The sequence below is a fragment of the Plectropomus leopardus genome, chromosome 9, assembly GCF_026936395.1.
Source record: "Plectropomus leopardus strain MGB_pleo_1.0 chromosome 9, ASM2693639v1, whole genome shotgun sequence".
NCBI lineage: Eukaryota > Metazoa > Chordata > Actinopteri > Perciformes > Serranidae > Plectropomus > Plectropomus leopardus.
This window is the reverse complement of record NC_142184.1, coordinates 21,589,017-21,608,927: the sequence shown is the minus strand read 5'-3', so window position 1 is coordinate 21,608,927 and position 19,911 is coordinate 21,589,017. Positions and strand designations below refer to the sequence as shown.

At 39.6% G+C, this 19,911-nt stretch overlaps 1 protein-coding gene across 2 annotated transcripts in view; it reads right to left on the bottom strand.

Annotated features, from left to right (window-relative positions):
* slc16a4 (solute carrier family 16 member 4) overlaps positions 1-18,964 on the bottom strand; it is a 56,660-nt gene extending 37,696 nt beyond the window's left edge. Inside the window, exons 1-8 of one of the 2 annotated variants that reach the window (XM_042491268.2) lie at positions 18,326-18,964; positions 17,977-18,053; positions 14,766-14,904; positions 6,984-7,116; positions 6,252-6,384; positions 5,311-5,454; positions 4,966-5,127; positions 4,172-4,828 (exon numbers count right to left, since the gene is read on the bottom strand). In XM_042491268.2, the coding sequence (XP_042347202.1) occupies positions 4,172-4,828; positions 4,966-5,127; positions 5,311-5,454; positions 6,252-6,384; positions 6,984-7,100 (1,213 nt within the window). In that variant the 5' untranslated portion in view covers positions 7,101-7,116; positions 14,766-14,904; positions 17,977-18,053; positions 18,326-18,964. The remainder of the gene's footprint in view (positions 1-4,171; positions 4,829-4,965; positions 5,128-5,310; positions 5,455-6,251; positions 6,385-6,983; positions 7,117-14,765; positions 14,905-17,976; positions 18,054-18,325) is intronic. The other variant, XM_042491269.2, reaches the window with a different exon arrangement.
* Between the last annotated feature and the right edge of the window lie 947 nt (positions 18,965-19,911).

Genomic DNA, 19,911 nt, shown 5'->3' with positions numbered 1-19,911 from the left:
CGAAAGAAGGGTGACACTGCAGCAGAACTAGGTCTGCATTAATAACAAACGTGATGTCTAGACAAGTCTATTTCGAGTTTGTTCCCATCCTGGAGAACGTTTCCACACACAGTGGGCAGAAATACATCCATCTGTTAACATCTGTATTACACTAGTATCATCCAGGCAAACTACTCATTATGCACTCCATCCCATCTGATTGATCGTTTGCTCCAGTCGGGTATGATGACTGAGCAGATATGTGCTGTTCTCTGCTGAGGTCAACTGGAACGCGATAGGCGGTGCAGAAACTGCAGTGGTGTATTGACCGCCGCAGGAATAGCTACAAGCAGGCAGCGCTGAGCCATTGATCAATGAAACAAACTGGTTCTATGCAGATCAGAGTTACCCATCCTTTGCTCAGCCTCTGCACCACAGCTGCACAGACTGCAGCCACTGGCACTCAGCTTGAACTCAAAACTGATGAAAAATGCTGAATATGGATGTTTGCATATAGTTTGTGCTACCAAGTGTAGTATGCAGACTTATTTTTATTATGAATGAAAGCTTCTTTACATAAATCAACATGTGGATGTAACTAATGACAATCAGTGACATCTTCTCTTTACGGCTTTGAATGAACTTCACATGAATAAACGATGAAATGCCTCGCCTGTGAACACCTCTGCTTTCCTTACATAACTCTCGAGTGTTCCTCTCCTCCGAGGTTAGAAAGATGACATGAGGCAGCTGTGCCGTGTTTATGTGTTCTCCTCTAGCGACCCAAGACAGTGTCCTGGGGTGTCCCCTGCTTGCATCCAGACGAGTTGTAAGTTTGTTTGTGTGTTTTAGCCTCAGCAGGTTTGTCCAGGCCTGCAGCTGTTCCTGTTCAAACTCAGAACACTGCGGTTTAAATTTGGCCTTTCCGAGTTGCACCTTAAGCCCACCGCATCAGGGACATTATTAGTTATCTCCATAGTGCTGACAGGTATATAGTAGGTGTACAGCAGAGATACTCATCTTGCTTTGCCTTGGGGCCACTTTTGCAAAATAACCAGGGGCCATGTTTGGGGTCAGTTGTAGCAGCCCCAAACATGTTTTTAGGATTTTAGGATATTTCTAGGATTTTATGACATTTCTGGGATTTTAGGACATTTCCAGAATTTGAGGACATCATCAGATTGTAAGACACTTCTAGGAGTTTAGGACAGTTCTTAGATTTAAGGACGGTTCTCAGATTTCAAGGCAGTTTTTGGATTTAAGGACATTTCTAGGATTTTAAGGAGGTTCTAGGACTGTAGGACATTTCTAGGATTTTAATAGATTTCTAGGATTTTCAGACATTATGGGCTTAGCTAGGACCTCTGTCAGGGCGTTAGGGGAATCTTCCACTGGCACTTCTTTTGATAAACAAGCTCTATTTTAATGCTGTTTTATGCACTTTGGCACCATGTGTGTACTAAGAGAACAAAAACAATTCCTTGTATGAATTACTTTATTTTATTGCAAAACAGAAAATAGTTGGGAGGCCACCCTGTTAGGGGCCGGCTTTGGTCCGCTCACAGTAAGTTAAGTATTACTGGCATACAGTATACGCATGCCTCTGGGCATTAACGGAATCATCAAGTACCATTTCCTTTCTTTCAAAGAAAGGGCATTTTGTCACCACATTAAAGCAAAAGGTTATAAAGGCATGTTGGTTTTCCCAGCTCCTCTAAGGTGGCACTTGGCTGGTCCTGTCTCCTCTTTTGTACGCACTGCCGCCTCAGTGCTCCTCTGCAAAGTATCAGCCACTTTATAACTGGACTCAGAACAGAATTGGGAGCCCCTCTTGTCATCCCGCCAAAAACTTTACTTGGTTAGCTGTTGCTTAGCGACTCCAGTACTTGTGGCTGAGGGTTGACGAGCAGGCTGACCCGGACGATAGTGGCCTCCTTCCCTCAGCCGAGTCAATGGGCCTCTATGGCAAGCGTTGGGTCGGGGGAAAGGGGGACACTGGGATGGTGGCTTTGTGGTGCGGGTGGCACCCTGTCTCTCTCGCTCTGTCTTTCTTTCTCCCTCATCCAAGTGCACGTGAAAAGAGAATGTGACAGAACAAACATGCCTGAGTCAAGAGAATCTGTCAGTCTCGCTGCGGGCTGGCGCTGATCACTGGCATGAAGCTTAGAAATCACAACACGGACTATAAGGGAGAATTCAGACATCTGTATGATCTGTTTTTTCTTACACCTCAATAGAAACACTTTAGAGATTTGTTTAAGAGCTCATAAAGCCAATTTGTCAGCTAATTTTAGCATACCCCCTGAAATTTTAAACAGCGGTGTTATTTGACACCAAACTTAGTTTTGGCTTAGTCCATAAATGTTTAAATCTCAGCTGTGTTGCTTGTGCAGGAGAGTGTTTTCTTGAGATCTTTCTTACATTTTCCTCCAGTTCCTCCAGCAGTGGAAGTGTCCAGCTGCTCATGCACACTTAAGCTGATAAAGGTAACACTGCATATACACAGACCATCTACATAATGTACACTTAAATGATGGATTTTTTCAGGACACCAAAATAATCCTTTTGACAATCTAAAACCATTTCTTCAAAAGCCAAAACATTGCTATATAATTCACACATTTAGATTTCATTTCATATTGATGAGATGTGATGTAAAAAAAATAAGAAATGTGACAAATGGTTAGCACTTCTTGTGTTACTATGATGACATTGCCTCTCATCCCCTCTCCCTTTAATGCATCCAAAGGTAAGTGATGTGACCACTTAAATGTAATTATCCTTGTCTAAAAGACATCTTTCTTTAAAGGTAATGCTATCTCTGTCTGCATTGGACTTATTACCAAGGGATGGATTACAAGACAGAAGCATGTAACTCATAAACACACAACCCCATCTGGAGCATTTCAATTATTCACCAAGCCTGACCAAGCACTCTTAAAGAATTACACGCACATGTGGTCGCTGGTCAAAATGTTAATGCTGTTTTCTGTTCATATGGAGTGGCCTCATCAATGGCATACTGCTGAACCCACCCGCTCTGGCCAGTGGAACAAAGTTCAGCTTTTATGTAAGCACATTCATTACATAAGACTGCAGAGTCTGAGCAGCTCATGAATTATTAATGCCTAGAAGTTGACTGAGGACTTTTTATTTTTTTGCATTGCTTCTTAAACCCAGTCTTAAAGCAACCTGGACCTCCCTCTGCACAGTTGCTGTGAATTTCCTGCTGAAAGTCACGTTTTAAGTCACGTTCAAAGGCATTAAAGGGACACTTCTCCCCACAAACCAACAATACATATTTTTCCTATTACCTGCTATGCCAGTTGTCAATCTGGATTGTTTTGGTGTGAGTTGCAGAGTGTTGGAGATATCAGCTGTGGAGATGTCTGCCTTCTCTCCAATATAATGGAGCTAGTTGGCACTTGGCTTGAGGATGCCATTAAAGTTTACATCTCATGCTGTCACAAGCACAAGCCTCTTCTGAGCTTTTTTCTGATCAATGATAGGTTGGAGGGTGTATTTCTGTTTAAAGAAAATAGTTCCTTTTATAAACTGCTCACAATACAGTCTGTGCATTATCTTGAGCAACTAAATCATGATTTTTGGAAAGAGCCATTGCTGTTGAGTTTTTCAGATGCATTTTTGATGCATTAAGTACCTCAAGCTGAGTGCCATCCAGGTCCTATTATATTCGAGAGAGAGCAGACATTTCTGTGACCGTTATCTTCAACACTCTGCAACTCACACCAAAGTGTAAGGCATATCTAGAATGATAAATAGCTCAGCTGGTAAGAGGAAAAATTACTATTTAACTAATTTTGAGGTTACCTGTCCAAAATATACAGTCAATTTAGTCAATGTCAGTCAGATTTATAGATATATGTCAGAGCATCAGGGCTCTTTATTAACTTTATGTTTTGCCAACATTTCAGACCGTCAAATGCAGCCTGGTGACTAATCTTGAAGATGGAAATGTGTGCAATACCTTCTGTAAGTCCACAAGTTCCTACTTTCAAGCAAATAAGTGCATTTAAATAGGAGAAGCATGCCTAAACTTGTACATTAAGCAACAGCTTGTTTATTTCCCCAAAGATGTATGTATGAAAAACAGTGTGCCCCGTTCCCCAAACGTCAAGCTATTCCTTAAAGGTGGATTATAAAAAATGTAGTTGATCAATGTGTGTCTCACCTGCCACAGAGATGATGAAGGAGGCGTCCATGGCATCGATGCCAAGGTTTCTGGCTCGGGCAGACAGGTGGAAATAGGGGATGAAGTAGGCAAGCTGGCTGAAGACCAAAGACCAAGTGTAGATACAAAAGAACGGGTCCTTCAGCAGAGAGAAATCCAGTACTTTGGCTTTTATGACGGTCAACTCACTCGGCGTGCTGGCATGCGAGGGAACTCCCACAATGGTGGATCCATTCATGCTGCCATTGAGCTCAGCTGAGCTGTCTGGAGTTGTGGGTTTACACTGACCCAAGTCATGGCGGGGTTCATGGCCGTTCACACCATTGAGGACCAGCCTGGTCAGTTCAGGGTTCACTGACTGGTCCTGGAGTCCCTGAGTACACTGGCCCCCCGTATTCTCAGTGTCCCCATGAGGGGGAAGAGGAGGAGGGGAGGGAAATGAGTCTGATTTGGAGATGCCATTGGATAAGTGAGAGGAACCATTTAAGCAGCTTTTAGTGTATTCCTTCTCTGAGGAGCTCTTGATTGAAACAGCAGGGCTCTTTTGAATGGGAAGAGAGGTAGGGTTTGACACGGGAGGCTTCACTCTGATGGGTCGCAGAAGCATCCCAGTGGCCACCAGATTCAGCATGAGACCACCGAGAATCAGCATTGCACCTGTGGGGGACAAAGAGAGCTCAAGACCCAAAATATCACCTGGTATATGTCCATGTATTTATTCTTGCAAAAAAAGGAAACAGGCTAACATACATTATACAGTGTGCACCAATCATTGACACTTTTGTCCTGCATACCTTGCCAAGCATACTGGTCCAGGAGCAGCTGAGTGAACGGAGCAAGGGCAAAGGTCAAACCCATCCCAGAACGTCCGATTGCATACGCTGTCGCTAACCTCTTTCGGAAGTACAGCGCTGTGACCACTGAGAAGGATTGGTATAGTAGTGCAAAACCAATTCCTGTAAGGAGTAAAAATGTTTAGCATCATAAGACTGTGTCTTTCAGAGGACTTTGGGGTCACAAGAGAAAAAAATCACTAAGAGATATGGGCTGAGATGTCCTCCTGCAGAGGGTGACCTTGGTTTAAAGTCATGAGGGAAACAGCAAGTTTGGATCACACTGGTTGACAGATTTCTACTTACCAACTATCACTCCCATGCTGATGTAGAGGAACACCACACTGTTGGCAAAAATGCTCATGAGGAAGCCTCCACTAACCAGAATTGCCCCGACGATGGAGGTAACCCTGGTTCCTACCTTGGCACAGGCTACAGAGGCAATGGGTGCTACAGAGGATAAAGGAGACGAGGCATGAAGATATAAGTTGGGTTTCCATCCAAATGTTACACAAATTACTACCCACTACTGTTAAAGAAATATTGAGAGTTGGTTCAGATAAGCAGTAGGTGGAACTTATTGTCAGAAGTCTGCAGAAGAGGCCGCAGCACTTAGAAAAAGCACCAGTCAAATCTCAAACGAAAGAAAACAATAAATGTGTAATAGCGGAGAGCACACTGGACAATGGAAATAGAGAGTTTTGAACAACTGATATTACAGCTGTGTGCTCTTGGAGGAGTTCTTGCCAGTTTGTCAAAAGCCATCCACCAAGACAAAGACAGCTTTCAGTGGCCTCTCAATTCTGGTATGTCATCCTTTATTCACTTTCCATTCTTTTTATTGCCATTTACCTTTTATCGATACATCTACTTTTCCATCTCCCCGAAAGGTAAAAACCTTTTATGTGATTTTTTTAAGAGTTTTTTTTTCCTTTTCACATAGCATTTTTTATGTACAAAATTAAAAAGGCATGAAAAGAGATGGATGGAAAACACTCCTAAAGATTTTTTTTTCAGTTGTTCAAAAGTGTAAACATGGAGAGGAAAAGTGGCTCAAAACAGTAAAAGCATTGCTCTCTTCCTACAGATTTAGTGGTGGCATGAAGGAGATAGGGGACTCAATTCTATAAGACAAACATCTTTGATATAATTATCTTTAATTATCTTTAGACCCAGTCTATAAATTCTAGGCAGAGCTGTGATGGGGATGCATACAATAGGGTTTAGGGTTTTTTTCACATACGAACCTCCAGACAGACGCAAACTTGACATGATGGAGCCGATCCAGCTGATGCTCTCTGATGAGCCTCCAAACTCGTCTTGGAACGCCACAAAGAAGATCCCAAAACTCTTCAGTGTTCCCATTACTAGAACATTCACCTGTACGCGCACACACACACACACACACACACACATACACAATGACTTGGAAAAAATGGGAAAGAAATCATTGCTGGCAAGACGAGGGAATCCTTTTCATAATGTTGTCAGACGCTTAGAACAACAATCTGAGCCTGTCAGTGGCAAAAACAAACACCTTTAGCGGATGTGAACTGACAGTGCATAATTGCCCTGCATAGATACATTGTAGCTTGTTTTGGCAATGCCGGCCGCAGCCTTCTGACTCAATACTGGACCAATTTTTAACACTGTTGTTGCCAACATTCACTTAGACACAAAAACATGGAAAAATAGGATTGAACAATTCTAAAGTTACCGTTTTATTACTGTTCTTGCTAAAGGCTGTAAAGAACACATATAAAGACTAAAGAAAAGAAAATGTGAAAATATTTAATAAACAATAATGACCTGAGACATTTTTTTTAAATGTCTGATTATTTTTTTATTATTATTATTTATTTTTTCATTTTGCTGCCACCATCCTATTGGGATCTCGTTAAGGCACTGTGCTGGTCAACAGCATTAACTTAATATTTGCATGTTAAAGAGATGGGGAATCAAAAAAAAGGTGGACATACCAGGAAGCAATGTAGCACCACCATCCAGCCCCAACCTCCATCTGGAGGGTCCTCATACTGGATCTCTTTCTCCTTCTCCTTCTTTGTGCTCATGGCATCCTTCCTGAACAGGTTCATGGTTGCCTTGGTTTCACTAGAAGAAAAAAATATCAGTAACTTTGCAGCCTCATCAGAAGCATTCAACACATATTTTAGCATATCAGTACTTATTAGGGATGTCCCAAACGGATCGGAAGGATCAGTATCAGGCCTGATCAACACATTTTTTGAGCACACGCCCCACCAAATCTCTTCTTTAAATCCACCCATCACAGGTGTCATAAACGGAGAGCACGATTTACAGCAGATATTCATGTTTAATTGTTAATACTGCTACTCCAATAATTAGAATGTTATTTCTTTCGTGTTCAACTGAAGCTGCTACACCACTTTAAGTGGAATTTCAATTTTTGCTGTTCATCTTTAGTGAACAAGTTATACTATAATGCTGTAATAAGCGGAACTGAGATAGATTTTTGGATTTTTTTGACTGGGAATATTAAAGTTCAGCTATAACAATTCTTTGAAGTGGAACTGTGATTATATTACTCATTTATAGTGTTCTGCACTTCTATTACAATGCTACACTAAGTGGATTTGAGAGCCATTTCTGAAGACATTTGAATTTGTTTGTTTACTTTTTATGTTAAAAAAAAACACGTCACGGTACAGAACGATCCTGTAAGAATGCTGTGGGAAACTTTGATGAATAGAGGAACAAACTCGACAGGCTACAGTCATCCTTACCTGAATACATTACTTCATTACAACACAAATTTGGCCAAAGAAGCTCTTGGTACAGGACACACATGGATATTATATTCACTCAGCCTTATACAGTGTATCTTACATCATACAGAATCACGTGTAATCATGCTACCTTAAAGGACATCTTCAAGCTCCTCATCTTATCTTTACCTCTGGAGCCTCTTTGCATCTTTTATGCCAAACTAAAGGGCTCTTAGGTATCTGAAAATACCAAACAAGATTATAGACAAATGATTTTGATGGTCACTCACATGCACAATATTGTGAATATTTTTCTCTGCCACAAAACATAAAGGATAGTAGACAGTATTGCTGCATTAACTTGTTAAGTCACTGAACTGTGAAACAGGCTGGTTACAGTACAGCTTAACGGTTACTTTTCCACCTCTTTTGCTCTTATTACAGCTACTGCTCTGGACTCGGTGTCTCAGCAGTGTTTACATTTAGTGTAAATATTCAATCACGTGTACCTTAAAGCTCACTCTAAGCACGTAACTGCATGTCTTCGCCATGATCTGCTAAAGTTTGCCTCACCGGTGATGACGTTTTAACTTTGTGATATTTCATTTTGTGAGCCAAAAATCCCCAAAGACTGTTCCAGGAGACGATTAAAATCTAAAAACCCTCTCACCTGCTTCGAAAGGAATGGACTTTGGAGACTTGAAAGCACGCAGTTGCTGTTTTAGTAAAATTTTGGATTTACTTAAGTTGGGTACAAGCACTCATAGACCATGATTAAAGTAGCAAAGGACTTTAATTCTGACAAAATTAAAGACATTTTCTATTCTATTTCTATTTCTATTCTATTCTATTCTATTTCTATCTAACACTAAATCATAAATTGCACAGATTCATACATAAAGATTTGCTAGAATGCAAGAACTTAAGTGTTTCACACTCATTATTTCCTGGGGGAGGACCCCCAACCTCCCCTGTTTTCTATGTGCCCCCCACCCCAAATGTTGAAATGAATGGATGCTCTTATAAGGACTTGAAGCCACTGTAATGATTTTTTCTCTCATCTCATGCTGCAACAGCAGCATTTTCCAGAGATCAGAATTATTTTACAGCAAGACAATACGCTGATGATGAAGATATTGCAGTTTGTACTTTGCTTGTGGCAGGGGGGTAAAAATTGATTTCTGAGTGAATTCCTAATTAAATGTTTTGTTAACAAAATGTCATGTATAGTGTGCATAATTTTCTGTTTTTTCTATATGTAAGGGCATATAGTATTTGTGTAACCTGTGAAGTTAAGCCGTAAAGACTGCAGCTTTGTGAAATGAACCTGAGCTCCTGCGGTGAGATGATTGAGGAACGACCTGTTCATGCCTGTGTTGAGAGCCAGATTTACTGCAGTGTGACCTTGAATTACTTTGAGCCTTTCTTGGAACAAGTTTCCAAAAGGATCCTCCTCCCAAAACTTTGACTTGTGTCTGCAGATATTTAATGAGATGTGTTAAAAACTAGGGACACCGCCTTGTAACTGTATGCCTCTGTGAACCAGACAAGTTGCTGTTACAGTTTGCATCAATTTCTGTCCAGACTCTATGACAGCTGATAATGCTTCTACAATTCTACAATTTCATTTAGCAGACGCTTTTATCCAAAGCGACGTACAACACAAGCAAGAATTTAGACTTAAGGAAAAAAACCCTTAGTAAGTGCAAAAAGTGCTTCAGGTGTGATTGGTCACAGGTATTGCCGTCTAGTGGCAGAAGAAGTGCTGCACAGCCCCCCCCCCCCTTTTTTTTTTGAAACCAAAGTAATAACCAGTGGCGATCTCAGCATCTGAGATTCAACAATCTCAGTATCACTACTTACGATGACAGTCAACATACAACATCACACAACTTTGTCAGTGCTAGATAAGTGCTTCAGATGTTGCTGCGAAAAAAGCTAGATATTCTTAAGTATGGATGCTTCACAAACATCTTCCCCCAAGCAGCACAGCAGATCTACAGTTTCAAGGTGGAGACCTGAGATCAGTGACACCAGTTCAGTGTCTGACCAAATGTCTCCCCTTCTGTTCCTGCATTATGGCATTGAGTAATGGCCAGAGAAATGTTTTTGAAGAGCATTTTGATGTCACAGTGAAGCTGACCTTTGACCTTTTGGTCATAAAATAAAATAACTTCATAATTTTATCCTATTAGACATTTACGTCGAATTTTGTGACAATAAGTGTATGAATTCTGGAGTTATGGCCAAAAGTGTGTTTTGTGACGTCACTGTGTCCTTTAACCACCAAAATCAGTCTAAGTGGGTGTTGCCAAATTTGAAAAAATTTCCTAAAGGCATTTTTGAGATATTGCTTTCACAAGAATGAGACAGATGTGAGGTCCCCTTGACCTTTGACCCCTAAAATCTAATAAGTTCATCCCTGAGCCCAAACATTTTGTGCCATATTTGAAAAAAATCCCTCTAGGCGCTCTGTTCACAAGAATGAGACGGACAGACAGACCCACAGACCGACATCTGACAGATGCACAACCTGAGGCTATTGCCAGCCTCAAGGTAGGAAAACATACAAAGCTTTGCTTATTCATGCATGAGCTAGGGTGTCGAATATGTACAAATAGATCAAATTCTTATGTATAGTTTTGGATGAAACACACTTCACAGACAAATACTGGTCAATATCAAGATTTTAACTATAATTAAGTTCAATTTTAAATTAATTAAACCTTTGCAGAGCTCACAGCAGGATGAAAAGGGTGGTGTTAATAAGAGGACATTAAGCAAACTCAGCTATTTACTGTATATATACATAATGTGTGTCCCAGTAAAGCATCTGCACTGAATCCCAAGTCAAAGAAGAACGTGCATTGCAAGTGAGCAGTAATGCACCACGGCTGACAACACAAAGACGAGTCAAGTCTGTTCAGCTTTAAGTTAAAAGTTTAAGGTTAACCAGAGAAATGCAAAGCTCTTGCTCTGATGCCAGGTGACTGCCACACACTGTGTGGTGTACCTGGAGCTGAAGATACACATGCTGTCCAGAGGGGACAAGCAACGTGAACAGGCAACGTTGTCCCAATGCAACGATAAAATAGCTATTATTATTATTGTCATTATTATTATGCTGTACCTGTAGCATAAAGCAATTTGACTGACGTACGTCAGGTCAAATACTGACCATTGACCAGGCAACAGTCTTAAATTGAAGAAATTGAGGTAAAACATGTCTCAGCCTCAGACACTGGAGAGCAAAGAGACCTTGAACAAAGTCTGAGAGGTAAACCTGTGTTTATTATCACCAGTTTTTTGTAGCCTGCATCACTAACTGGGTCCGACTAAGACATGTATAAGAAGCAGAGACCACATTAGGCAGAGAGCACAGAGCGGATTAAAAGGGGAATGAATTGGGCCAGTGTACTGCGAGGAAAGTATTTCCCCCCCATGTGCTCTACACACGTTGTCCTCAGAGTGTGGTTGAGTGCATGTTTGTGAATGTGCCGGGGGTCTGAGGGTTTGAGCGATGGGGGATTGGAGATCAGAGCTTTGTAGTGAGATATTAACACCATGTTACTGCACACTTCCACCACGAGTCTCTCTCTTCGACTTTTACTTTAGCTGCTTTACTTGGTCAATAATGTTCTCAGAAATCTGTCCCCATATGACACTATTTATGAAGCCATAAATTTAAAAAAAGGATGACCAGAGGAAAAGAAGTATCCCAACAACCAATCAGACAAACTATAAATTATATAAATTGATCTTTGAAATAATCTTAGAAACCAACTGCCTAAAAAAGGAAAATAAATAAAGCTACTAATCTTAATTTATGTTTACTTTGTATTTGAGTCAAGTTTGCTCAAAATGTAGCTGTATTTACTTAGTTTTGTGAATATGTTGCAACTTAAAAATGGAATTACCTTATTTTTTCTAAGTAACTTCAGTAAACAATGTCTGTCTGACTTAACTTGATAATGACAAACAGGATTTTCCCAATAACGAAGTTAATAGGAAAATACAAATATGACTGACTAGTTTGCAACCAGCAGAATACAGATATATAGCACATTTAACTTGGTTTACTGAAGTTGCTAAAACTTAGACAGATTGATTTAATTAAACTTGTAATTTACAAGTTGCAACAACTTCACAAAATTAGGTAAATATAACTAGTTTTGAAGAAAGTTAACAATAACATATAAAGTTATCATAAATTAGGCTAAAAGTAAAATCAACTTGTAGGATTTTACAGTGCACTATAAACAGATGTTTTCATCTTCACCCTCTGAAAGCCTGATTTGGTCCAAATCTGTGCATCGAATCCAGGCTGAGCAAACTCAAAACAGAAATCTTAAAGGGGCCCTGTGGAGTTTTATTGTATACAAAAGTGATGTTTACATTCACTGTTACTCACCAAAACACATTGTTTGTATCCTCCAGCTCTAAAAAATGTGTCAAGAGGAATTCCTTTCTCATAAAAAACTTGAAAACAAATGCAAATTTCATTTTTGGCAGCTCTCTAGAATAATACAGTCAGTGGTTTTTCAGTTCAAAAGATAAACTTTGCTGCAATAAAAGGGGAATGAAGAACTCTTTAAAACTTTATCTTATTAGATGAAATTGATATTCTTTTTAAATTGCTTTGGAGACATTACTTACAGTTTAAAAAAGTAATAAATCACAACATATTGCAAAATATGTGGTATTGCAATGCTAAACATATTGCAGCAAATTTAAAATTGCAATATTAAAGCATTGTGACCTAATTATCATAATAATATTGTATGACTGGGTCTCTGGTGATATCCATCCCAAGAATACTGTAACAATTTTATTGCACACAACAAAGGTCCATGACTTTCCAAAACTTTCAATGATTTTTATAAATTCCATGACTTTTTCAGGCCTGGAAAATAAGACTGCAAAATTCCATGACTTTTCCAGGATTTCCATGACTGTGGGAAACCTGATATTTAGGTGTGTTTCCACCAACTGTTAATCAGTGGAATTACTGGCAGGAATATGTATTGCATCACCCGGGTGCATGTGCGCCATGTGGGGACACCGCTCCATGTCTCTACTAGAGGTCAAAAACTCCACAGGGAACCTTTTACAAAAAGAATCGCTCTGCATTTTTGGGATATACGTCTATATGCTTTCCAGTAGTGAGTACTGTCCAGTACTGCTCCAATAGAAAAAAAAACTACTGTCTGTTATATAGAGAGAACTGAATGACCCCCTCACTGCCTCGACCACCAGCAGGAGTTGCCTGTGCAGTGACAAGGACATGATCCCTCACAGGCTTCTCACCTGTAAAAACTGCCAGTTGTGTTTGTTGGATCGCACGATCACTGCTTGAAACTGCAGTTTTGCCCCTGCACATCCAACCAACAGTTTTGTGAACCATATTTATTACATTCACATGTAAGAAAGGTAGTCCGATTATTAACACAAACAAATTAGGATCATAATCACTACTGACGTTCAAAAACCTTCAACAAAATCAGATTTTAAATGTAGTTATAGAGTGCTTTCAACTGCAGGAAAGAAATTCAGGCCAGGATTAAGCAAGATCACAGGGTCCTGAACAGGATTGCATCAGAGTTTAAATCAAAACTATAAGAGGTGGAAAAAAGAGAAAGAGTGACAATCACAGAAAAGCAAGTAGGTCCGAGATCAGACAGGTGTGTACCCCAAATTTACAAGAATCCTGTCTTTATACAAATAAAAAATACAAAATGTTGCATGCAACTTTCGTTTGATATGAGCCTAATAAATTCAAATACAAAAGCCCAGTTTGAAACTTCTTGGAAGGTAATGTTCATTTCACAAATTTCATTATAATTATGGCACAGCTATATATGAGAACACTCATCTATTTCTCTATGAAATTTTCAACACTATAAAATGACATTTTAATATTAACAGGCCTGCACTTGCATAAACAATGTATGATTTCACATATACTTAAAGATGCAAGCTAAGCTTTCAGAGCAGATGGGCTGACAGGCCTTTTAGGATATTGTAGGTTCACATTCTGTCTCTCACATGCCCAAATGTACATGGAAACAGTTTTCGGATGCTGTAATTTTTCCTCCTCACCAGAAAAAAAAGCTCCCTCATCATCAGGATCCCAGTGTAAGAGTCAAGGGACAAAATCCAGAGTTTCAGTTATCAGAAAAATCAAGTGGTTTTCTCAAGCTTTAGCGTACTATCCCTCTAGTGCAGCTCAACAGGGAAACAGGGATGGAATTTCACAATAACAAGACTGTAACTTTGGATATATCAACATAATTTGACTAAGTCATGTTTCAGCTAAACTTTAGGTTGCATATTTCCACAATGTGTGGATTTTGTCCTCTATCTTTACACTGGAATCAAACTGCCCTCATTTTGGCCAGAATGGACAGGAGACAGTGTTAGATATAAATACAGCCCCCTTCAGCATAGAGTGCTAAAACCCTGCTATTCTCCAGAATTCATGTGCAAAGACTGTAATCAAGGTTCAATGTGTCTCATTTGGTTACTGTGGTTGCCATTTCCTGTGACTCCCAACTGCAACTTCTTTTCGTTCTTATTATCAGTATCAGTTATCGTACGAACAGGACTTCTAAAAAGTAATACGCAGCATATTTTAGTTTCAGCATCAGGCCTGTTTATTGGTCAGGAGTCCTGCTCATTACACCTCAATTCTAAATGATTATGTTGCACAAGTTCAACAGAAAACTGTCGGTTTTCTTGATGGGGACAACTGAACTATTTTTAGGCAAACTAATCCTTAAAGTTGCACAATGTCACAAAGGATTACCAAATTGCCAAAGAAGGGAGTAAGTCCTAGATTTAATTTTCTAGAGCGAGGCATTAAATAAAATCATGTTAATAGCTAATTCAAATGTGTTCTTATAATAAATAATATTATAATATAATAATATTATAAATAAACATGCAGAGAAGGAATGACAGGTAACCTTGGTGTGGTAAAGCTGTTTTGCTTAAACTAATAGCTTGTTGAGTTACCTGTTTAATGCTGATTTGGTAGTTTGCCTGAAGGCTCTGGAGGTGCAGAATAAACTCAGTATCCTTATTCTCTGAGTGTCATTCTCAAGCTGGTCGAAGGGCACTTGTAGCTATGGCTGCATCAAGATCAGCTTTACACCTGCAACAAGAAGTGGATGATGATAAGTGAATTAAAATGGCACAAGAACATGAAAATTGGTGCAGGTGCATTCTCACATCGCTGAAACATGAAAGCACATATATGAGTAGCACCATCTAAATAGCAATCAACGTGGATCAGATTTCGTGCCAGCCATGCTGTAGATTTTGAGATGTTTCACAGAATCCATCAAAAGTCATCCCAAACCACAGATAAACCAACCACATTTAACTTCCAATCATCTGTGACAACTGCACTTATTTACATGTTCAAATTTTATGTGTGTGTATATGTATGTCTGCCATTTTTCCTTTTATTCTTACAATGAGGCATAATTAAAAGTAACTGAGTGCACAAGCTGTTAAGACATTTTGTCAACAAATAAAGACTCATAAGAATGTGGCCTGTGAACACAGATGCAGCAACGGTACCTCAGTCCGCAGTCTGACTCAACAGATGTGTGGCTCTAAGAAGAACATTTTATTTGGATAGCATTTGTAACACTTTAAAAGTGTATTAGCTGAGATTCAACAATTCAACCTTTTGCCTTATTATGTGGATGTTTAACTGTTTATCTATAGAGTGTAACAATTCATGAGCATACCTTCACATTTTCAGAATATTTTAGTTGAACTTAAACTATTTACACGACTGATGCAGTGTAGCTTGAATGAATGGTTAAAGTTCAACTAAATTATTCTAAGATTGTGAATGTATGTTCATGAATTGTTACATAAACATGTATAAACTGTACTATATAAACTGTACAAACACTGTATAAACTGTAGGTAACCCTTACGAAGAAAAAAAAATGCTACCAAATGTTGCTTTCTCTCTCTTTGTGTTCCCATTTTCAATAATGACTGATCACAAGTACTTTTAATTCCTAATATGTTTGGTAATAAAGAGAACCCACAAACATTTGTGTTTCATTCATAATACTAATACTGGTAATAACAAGATAATCTGGTAATTAATAATAATCATAATATTGTGTGTATTACTGCATTTTGGCATCACAAAAGGTGGTAAAAATGTGCTGTCACAGTAATCAGGCTCTTTTTGGCTCTTTGCTTTGTTTTAATCTGGATCAATACAGGAAAGAAGGTTTTGCACAAATAAGTAGGTCCAAACTGTAACAGCTACTCCAAATATTTCTCTCAAGGTTCACACACAGACATGCCCACAACTTGATCAACAATAGAATCTCAAACTTTATTACTGTTTTTGGAAATTAACCTTGCAAAAGTTTCCTAAAAGACAAGCAATAATCTCAAAAACATATCCTGCTTTCAGACAAGTATAAATCGAGCACTAACATGAATGTAAAAAATTAAAAGCGCCAATTAAGTCAGCCAGATGTGCCTCTGCTGCTGACCCCTGAGCTCTCGCCACACCTTTGCTGAGCAGGCAAGCGTTCACACCTGCAGAAAGTGGGAGAAACCCCCCTTTTTCGAAAGCTGTGCTTTGACAAATCTATTTGACTGCTTTTAAAGGTTTACTGGGTCAACAGATTTGTCCTGCTAATGCACAATCTGTTTTTGTTTAGTGTGCAGCATGACAGACAACACTTGCAAACAAACATGTATTTAAACTGCTGTAGTGGGAGCCTGTGATTGTTGTATCAACAGACACTGATGGACAACGCATCAAATCTTTCCTTCATTTTTTGGCTAATGATCATAGGTTTTAGGAGCTGACACTTCAAATGTCCGTTCAGACATGTTTTCAGGGCATATAATTCAAAGTTTGATATAGTCTCTAGATGTGAAATTACCTACATGGCGGCAAATTGCACAAACGACAAGTCCAACAAAGATCTTGCTTCCATAATAGTTAAAAATGTCACTCCAACTCTACAAACAAAAGTATCTAGTTCTTCATTATGTAAAATGAAGAAAAAGAAGTTGTTGAGAAGACAGTACATCTGCTGGCGTCACTGTAAATTTAGATGTAATATATACACACTGAGACCGCAGAACAATACTGTAAAATGACCCATTTCCCTCTGCAGCATTGTTGTCCTCAAATGCAGCCTGTAAGTTTTTCTTGAACATCAACCCTGCATGCAGAAAGTAAATGTAAAAGTTTACTCGGACAGAGGTGACTGGAGATGACAAGTCCTGTTCAGACTCTCTGGGTGATCAGCCGAGGTGAACAAGTGTACATGAATCCTAACAGGACAGTTTTGTAAAGTTGAACGGGCTAACCAGAAAACATGCTTATCTACCTACAGAGTAATGTTGTCAAAAAATATTGATTAATTGATAGGCTAGATATCAATTTTGAATGTCTGAGATTTGAGGTTTTGAAATGCATTAATTTAGTTGCAGTAGTTCCAACACTAGATAGGCTAACAAAAGTTTAATTTGTATTAGTAATTTTAATAATTCGTACAATGAAAAAGACAATATTTGGTGCCAAGGTTTTGATAAGATATTGCCACACAAAAATAAAAAGCCTTGTTGTATTTATCTTTTAATAAACATTTAAGTTTTATGCCCTTAATGTCAAATTTTCCCCTTGTAACTGATAATTTGCAAGTCATTGCATTGCAAGGTTAGAAATTCCAGTACTAGTACAACATTTTTAACAAAGTAAAAATATAAGGATTTTGGGCATGTTCCAACCCTGACAATAACCTGCCTTTGCGCAGATTTTGCAGTGACAGCTCAACTGGTATTCCCTATATTTTACTTTGTCAGCTGAACTTCTCTTTTGCAAGAAATTGCATTTATTCATTGCGCAATACAGATCAAAGAAGAAAAATTCTAAAAGTGGAGCTACTTGAATTACTAGTATTATTTTGCAGGTAAGTTTCTCTGTTGTTGTTTTTTCTGCTTGCCTGACTGTTTCATCCATCAAGACAATTCAAATTCACACCCTGGAGCCTCCAGCTATATGAGCACAGTCTCACTCCTGCTCTAAGTTTCGGGGAAAGGCAGACATCAGTCTCAAGGAATTGAGAGATTATGTAGTAAATGCAGGGTGTTTAGCTGAGAGCTTTTGGCTCAGTCCACAGAGGCGTACACAAAATCGTATTATTGTGGGTAGGAAACAGGGAGGTCTTACCGTGTGTAGCTGTGAGTGAGTTGTTATCTTCACCTCACAGGCCTGTTGCATTGTGGCCCTCAGTCAACTCAACGCTGCTGGGGAGGCAAGAAGAGGGTCGTTTAGAAACATGCCAAAATTCTAGCACACTGACACTGACACACTCACGTCAAGAGGATGTCATCTGGATGCCATGTGATAAGCAATGTACGTAAAAAGTTTTAAATCAAACGTAAGTCTCGAGGGTCACAGTGTGGAGAGTAATTTGTGCTTGAGGGGGGGAAAAGTTTACCAATTTACAAATGAATTAAAAAAATCAAATTAATAAATGCATTGAATTAAAAGTGCAAGAAAAAAAAGAAGTCCATACCTGAAATCTCCTCCGGTCCTCGACCCGCTTCTGCACCAATTTTTAATTAGTTTAATTTGACGCGTAATTTGGGGTTTTCTCGCTCCGGGGTTGTGTGTCCCAGAAAGGCGTGCGCGTCACCGGTGAGGGACTTTTTGACTGAGAGAAACTGCTGCGGGACCTTTATCTCCGAGGATAACCGTGCCATAACTTTGCCTCTATGAGCGAGTCCCTCTGAGTTGCACCTCACGTCTCAGCCTCAACATCGCTGCTCTGCTGAGGAGCCGCAGAAAGCAAAGCCTTCACTGAGGAGAGCCACGTGACTGAGACGTAGCAGTGAACCTCATCTGAGAGGGAGAGGGGGGAGAAAAAGCTCTGCGGTCAAAACATCAGAGCCACCGCAGACTTTACTCAGGTCCTGGTTACAGGCAGTGCGCCACCAAGACGTGCTGCTCTAACAGTTCACACCGCAGATAAGCAAACGCGTGCGGTGGACAGCAGGACGCGCGGGTTTTCTGACCAAACACTCGTTTTTTCTTCAACCAGATATAACTCAAGTGTCCCGGTGCAGATAAACCTGCAAACACCTGGGACTCCACAGTTACATAAAATACATGCGCGAGATCCTACCGCCAAATAAAGGTACAAAGTAACTGCATTTGTCCAAAATAAAACATAGGGCATAGGACAAAATAAGCATAGGACTTCTATTTTGAAAAAATAAGAGACATTTTTACATAAATTGGTGCAGGAAAGGCACAGAAATTCAGCGATATGCAGGAAATTAAGTGGTTGATGCCCCAACCACACGTTTCTATGGGGGCCCCTGGGCACTATATGAAAAAGGGGCCCACTACCTCTCCTACACAGGAGCAAAAGACTCACAAACTTTGTAGTGGTTTTGCCCCCTTTTTGTTGTTTTGCATGCTTTTGTAATTGTTGGGGTTCTCTTTGTGGTTTTTTGGCTTTAAAGCCTATTTTAAATCGTGGCCAAAAATGGAATAACACTGTCCGCATTACGTCACGTGATGCCATGGGGCCCAAAAGGACGTTTTTCCACAGACTTACATTGTGACAGAGATGTCTGTAAATCAGTGGATATTTTTTTTTAATATGAAAACCCCCGCAAAGTGACTATTTTTAATATCGAAATTTGAACCATTCAGTCCGATAACATTTTGAAAGTCTAGAAGAGCTGCACAATTAAATCATTTCATATCCATTAAAGTTAGCAGCGCACTTAAGTGGAAGTTAGTTGCTTGGCTGCACTCAGTTGCCGTAAGTCTCAAGTGAGCTTGCTCTATGGGCCCCACAAAGCAGCCCACAGAGCATTTTAATACCATGAAAATAGATTGCTTTTGGCTTCATGTGACTCTGAGCAACTTTGACTGGAATTAATGGGGCCAAACCTTCAACGCTGTATCCAGGTGGCTTTATACAACTATGATTGCTACATGTTCATTTGAGTGACATTTTGCAAATCAAAGGCCAGGGGGGTCCCTTACAACTTTGGACCCCTGGGCCTGTGCACAGTAGACCCATTCAGTAATTCATCCATGCCTGTTTTATGTGTCTTCCTCAATGTTCTAACAAAACCTTCACTCTTG